General features: G+C 32.2%; 1 protein-coding gene across 1 annotated transcript; it reads right to left on the reverse strand.

Annotated features, from left to right (window-relative positions):
• Positions 1-1,453: 1,453 nt before the first annotated feature.
• Positions 1,454-5,433, reverse strand: LOC106756729 (flavonoid 3'-monooxygenase). Its single transcript, XM_014639277.2, has 3 exons — positions 4,899-5,433; positions 2,402-2,833; positions 1,454-2,303 (listed from the first exon to the last, which is right to left on the reverse strand). Exons 1-3 carry the CDS (start codon positions 5,343-5,345, stop codon positions 1,656-1,658), a joined length of 1,527 nt encoding a protein of 508 aa, XP_014494763.1. The 5' UTR covers positions 5,346-5,433; the 3' UTR covers positions 1,454-1,655.
• Positions 5,434-6,099: the final 666 nt, after the last annotated feature.

The following is a 6,099-nucleotide window of genomic DNA, read 5'->3' on the forward strand; positions in this document are numbered from 1 at the left end:
GTTATGCCTTGTCAAATGTAATTCTCGAGACATAGGAGTTGGGGAGGATATTGGGGAAGAGAAATGTCACCTAAATTTATGTCAAGGTTCACATGTTTCCTCTATTAGACCTTTAAGGTTACCACCTTCGCTTAATTCGAAGGAGCGACCCTGAATACATAGGAGCTGAGTCAACTACTCCATTGTGACATCTCTAATCATGTTATGAAACTTTGTCATTTCTTCATCAGACATAAGTGTAACGATTTACAAATACCTCTCAATTATCTCCATGCCATAATGTACTTTTTTTCCCCTAATCCACAAAAACTTGTTCTTGTCAAAATTTTGATGAGATATGCATTGGCATAAAACTTGTGAACTATGAGTTCATTGTAGTAATACTTAAGCTTTGTTAGCTTCTCCTAATTTCTATTTTCCGAAATCCTTTGAAATTTTTCGTATTCTCTATCCAATAACTTTATTCTTCTCTTGATCATCTTCCTTCTAATGTCTTTTATTCAACAAAAATAATGAGACAACATACATCTTACTTTATCTAACAATTTCATATTTATCTTCTTAATTATCACATTCTACTATGACAAACAATCTAATGTCTCACAATATCTTTATCTTTAAAAAAAAATGTATCAAATTACTTATAATATATGATTCTAACTCATTAGCTATTCCCATTTACTTAAGCAATAACTTTTAAATACAATTACCTTTTTATTATTAAAAATATTAAAATGTGATATAAATATACCCAAAGAAGCTTTTACATTCACCATTAACTTATTTTGGTATTGAGCTATCTTTCCATTATAAAGTATAATCAAAGTCATTAGTATTCGATGATTAAGAAACAAAATAACATGACTTGTGAACCATGCATCTCAATTTATAGTCCAATAAAAACTTTTTGAAAAACAAAAATTATAACTTCGGTCATGAACAATTGGTTAAATTAATTACATTAATAGTGACAATGAAATTTAAAAGAAATTTAAAATTGATTCTGTCAATTTTTAATTATATTAATGTTATTTGGTTTATAACTAATTATCTTTTGACATTTTATACCGTAAAAATATTTTTAAATGTGTCACTTTTCTTTTAAAACATTGGCCATGTATGTATCTAGATAAAATAAAATAGTGGATTTATCTTAATTGCATTGTTTATAAAACAAAAGGCCGATTTGAAACACGTGAACAAAAACAACGACAAAAAGAGAAAGGAAAAGTGCTAACAAGACTTTTTTTTTTTTCTTATCTCTTACTTTATCAATTAAAATTTATTAGAAAGTACAATTTTATGAGAGAGATCCATTAAAATACGAAGTAAAACCTACATACATTTTTATAACTTCTAATGAATTTCAATCAATAAAAAGTTATATAGTAGAAATATTATATTAGAAAAAAAAGCTTTATTAGCATACTAAAAACGTGGTATAAACAAGTTATGAAATCTCCACCATATAGCATGTATTCAATTATCATAAACATATACAAATAAATTTCCCTGAAATTAAATACAACTAAAAGACACATCTACCTTTTAACAATATTACACAATATCACCAATATATTTTTATTGTTACTAAAACTCAAGTTAAGAAAAAGTAAGGAACATAAGCACTATTGAAAAAGCGAGAAGCTTAAAAATTATGAATTCATTGAGTAAACATGTGGTGCGAGCCTGGGCCTGGGAACCACTGAAAGAGGCTCGGCCCGCTGCAGGGTAAGCCCATAGGCTTCATCCATGTTCATCTTTTCTGGGTTCAGCCCATTTTCCAGTTCCCAATCAAAAGAATGGGCCAAGGTTGCAGTTAGAAGTTGGACCATTCGAAGCCCAAGGCTGAGCCCAGCGCAAATCCTTCGTCCAGCACCGAATGGTATAACCTCAAAGTCATTGCCCTTAACGTCAACATCAGCCTTCTCACCACCGGGAAGGAACCTCTCGGGCCTGAACTCCAACGGGTCGGCCCATTCCTTCGGGTCACGGGCTATGGCCCAAACATTAACCAAGAGAGTCGAACCCTTGGGAATGTGGTACCCAAATATCTCGCAGCTCTCGGCAGCGACACGTGGCAGAGAAAGAGGGGTTGATGGGTGGAGCCTGAAGGTTTCCTTGATCACAGCTTGTAAGTACGGGAGATGGGCCAAATCCTCTTCTTTGACGGTCCTATCTCGGCCCACAACAGTGTCCAACTCTTGCTGGACTTGGGTCAGGATTCTTGGATTTCGGATCAGTTCAGCGATGGCCCATTCTGTTGTGCTCGATGACGTGTCGGTTCCAGCTGTAAACATATTCTGCGAAATTTGAGCAGAGTAAAACGGATTAATTAGCGATTATTTTATAAAAACAATAAAAAAAATTGGAGTTATTAATTAAGCAGAGTGGTTACTACCAGCAGCAATGCTTTTATCTCTGTGTGAGTAAGATGGTTTCCGTCATCGTCCTTCGCATCTTTAAGAGACAACAAGATACTCAAGAGATTGTTGGAAGAAGAATCGTGTTCTTCAATAATGGTGCTCAAAAATGCATCAAATCTCTGATGCAATTTCTTCATCTTAGCTTGCACTCCTTGAAGATCAAGCCACTCCAGCGACGGAATAAAGTCGCCGATGTTGAAAACGCCGGCCAACACCATCACCTCCACCACCATGTTCTTGAACTCGTCAGCCCTAGGATCGCACCCGCCGTTCCCGTCGTCGAACACTCGCCGTCCGATCATCACCCTCGCCAATGCGTTCGTCGTGCACACATTCAACACTTGCCCTAAATTCACCGCTTTTCCCTCTGAACTCCCCAAGTTACGTGTAAGTCTTCCCACCTCTTCCTGAAATCGTACCGTTCATTTTCTCAGTTAGGTTTTAATCCATCAGCCTTCATTAATGTCAACCGTGACACCCACGTTACTCACATCAACTTCAATCTCTATCTTAGGAGTATTTTCAAAACTTAAATATATATGTTCCTTAAATTATTATAAAAATTATATTTTATTTAAGATTTGTTAATAATAAGTTTTTATGTTTTAAAATATGAATAAAAAAACAAATATTTTGCATCACTTAACTGATAACAGGCGCTTTTGTAAGAAGTGACGTCAATGCCGATGACCGCAAATAAAACATTGATGACCACAAATAAAACATTGATGCGGATGCGACCACACCATACGAAACCCACGCCTTGCATAATTACTAGCATCAAAATTTTACACGTCCCGCGTAGTATATGAAAAAAAAAACATATTTACATTTTAAATATAGTCATTTATTTTATTTTTTGAAAATTCCCCTTTTTTCCTATATGAAATAAATGATAAGAAAAATATATCTTAAATAAGTAAACATAAAAAGGAAAACAGTTTAATTGTGATGAATGTTGTTATTTTATGAAAGTTAAGCCTGGTGTGGGAATAGGCATCATCACTAATGCATGATCAGGTTAAAGTAGCGTGTCGGTTCAAAAAAACTTTTATTATCTAATAAAGATATTACCAAAAAGAATAATAATAGAATAAATTTCGCACTAAATAATATTAATTATGCAAAACATATTTTTGAATGCATGTATCTTTCAAGTACTGTTAATGATATTTATAATTACCTTTGTAGTAAGAAATAGTTTTCTAGCATTGAATTTACTTGAAACTTATTTTATTTTAAATATGTTAATCGATAGATTGAAAGAATATTTTATTTTCAAATATTTATTATAAATTGATAAAATATTAAATGTTTTTATCAATATTTTTATAGCGAAGAACAATAACTTAAGACTACTATTTCCTGGATTTTTTTCTAGTAGGTTAGGGTCTGTCTTCTTGCGCTAAAATGTAAAATTGTATTTCTGTAGAAAAAAAGTAATTTTCAATTCTGTAAATATGAATTCGGGACCAATCTTTAACACATTTTAAGAACTATAATGAAACTATTTTTTTTAAATTGTTAACAAAACATATGCAATAAGTGATATTAAATTGAGAAGCTTTGAAAAGGGCTTTTTAGATTAAGAAGAGTTACCGTATCTATGAATTAAATTGAGCCTTGATATTAAAACCCACACTTCTAATATATATGTGGCGTTGAAAAATAAATTAATTATACCGATTTGGTTGTTACTTTAAATAAATTGTGCCTTGACTTTAAAATCGACACTTTTAATATTTGGGTTGAAAAAAAAAGTAAGCTTGTTGCCTAAATAAGGTAAGCTTTTATGACTAAGAACAAGTTCTACAGAGATAGCACTTAAAAGAGTTTATACACGTCAATAATAGTGTGAAATAGTTGAATTTACAAAGTAAAATAAAAAGTCAAAAGCGAAAAGATATTGGTTTGAAAGAAAAAAAAAGCAAAAAAAATACTTAATTTTAAATTAAGTTCTGTATAAAATTAGAAGAAGAAAAAAATATAGAGTTAAGAATAATAACTCAAAAAATAGTAAAATACAAACTAAAAATAATAGCACAAGGTTTATAAAATTAATTTTATTTGCTTAGATACACGTCTCTTCATTTTAAACCACTCAAATCCAAATAAAACTTCCTCAAACTAGCATGTACTTTTTTCCATCACAAAAAGGTATAATCTAAACTAAAACACAGAATTCATGTATTTAGAATTAAAGCCCTTGTTCTGTACACTATGAATAAACTATGAATAAATTCATAAAAATTTAAACTCAAACATTCATAGAAGAAAAATAAAATAATTTTTTACATGAAAATAGAAATGTACATGATATATATAGAAATGTGCATGATAAATAAATAAATAAATAAATAAATATATATATATATATATATATATATATATATATATATATATATATATATATATATATGTATGTATGTTTGTGTGTATACTTTACGTGTATAGTGGAAACAGAAAATTCACCTCACGCAAGTGTCTAAATACATCCAGGGCCTTCGCGGAGAAGAGGTGAACGGAGGTGAGTTTCCGGAGCAAACGCCACCGTGGGCCGTAGGGGGCGAACACCAGGTCCTGGTAGTTATAGGCTATGTATTTGGCACCGGCGTTGGGTGGCCGGCTGCTGAAATTAGAGTCATGAATCTTCAAAAACTGTTCGGCTACCGACGCGGACGCCGCCACGACGACGTCGACGAATCCGAGACGCAGGTGCATCAACGGGCCGTGAACGCGGGCCAAGGCGGCGAGGGAGTGGTGAGGCACTGGGCCCATGTGTGGGAAATTCCCGAGAACAGGCCAGGGTTTTGGGCCTGGAGGGAGTGGCAGAGAAGAAGAACGCCTTAAGAAGTTTATTAAACGACATACGAGGATCGCTGCTGCGATTGTTGCGAAGACAACCATGAACGGAGACATGGTTACTATTTTGAAATGAAACTGTAGTAGAAGAAGTAGTATGTTGGGGTTTTTCTTCAGTTTGGCTCAAACTAGGTCCTATATATAGCAAAATATATACTTTTTTCTCTCACCGTTTTTTAATTTATTAATTTCCCCAACTGAGACAGAACGTTGATATTCTTCTACACTATAATTGACACGGTCTCTTTATATTTATGGAGGCTGGTGAAGATTTTATATTAAACATATATATGTTTTGAACATCTATAATTATTATTAATAATACAAGTATTTTCTTTTTATCTTCTGATTGACCAAGGTTTTAGCTTTTGTTATCCATAAAAATTAAAATTAATTATAATTATGATCTCTTTAAAAGAAAATTAAATGGTTTATAATTATCTTAATACATATTACTTTTATTATAGAAATTTATACGTGTTTTAATTATATAATTATGACATTATAGATAGTGATAAAGAAAACTGATTATTTTTTGTGCATACAATTTGAATAACTTTAAAGTGTTTGTAAATTGAAAAAGTAGGTAGGGTGTGAGGCCGAGGTTGTTTCTTCATCGGTATATTTAATAATATATTTAATGTGATTGATGTGAGTTTCAGTGTTGTCTCGTGTTTTGAACTTTAGGTATACTTGTCTTAGATCTTATTTTACGTGTCTTCATTACTCTGAGGTAAGAGGTAGATTAGTAGATAGATGTTCCTTCTTCTAGTTTTAAATTTAGAGAAAAAAAGTTAATGTGGTGTTATTA

The sequence above is a fragment of the Vigna radiata genome, chromosome 3 (assembly GCF_000741045.1).
Source record: "Vigna radiata var. radiata cultivar VC1973A chromosome 3, Vradiata_ver6, whole genome shotgun sequence".
Taxonomy (NCBI): domain Eukaryota; kingdom Viridiplantae; phylum Streptophyta; class Magnoliopsida; order Fabales; family Fabaceae; genus Vigna; species Vigna radiata.

Bases quoted from the DNA above. Each gene is read 5' to 3' on its own strand.
- LOC106756729 (XM_014639277.2), bottom strand. From the start codon at position 5,345: ATGTCTCCGTTCATGGTTGTCTTCGCAACAATCGCAGCAGCGATCCTC. The intron at 2,834-4,898 runs GTGAATTTTCTG...GTACGATTTCAG, and splicing joins TATTTAGACACTTGCGTGAG to GAAGAGGTGGGAAGACTTAC. The intron at 2,304-2,401 runs GTAGTAACCACT...CAAATTTCGCAG, and splicing joins AGATAAAAGCATTGCTGCTG to AATATGTTTACAGCTGGAAC.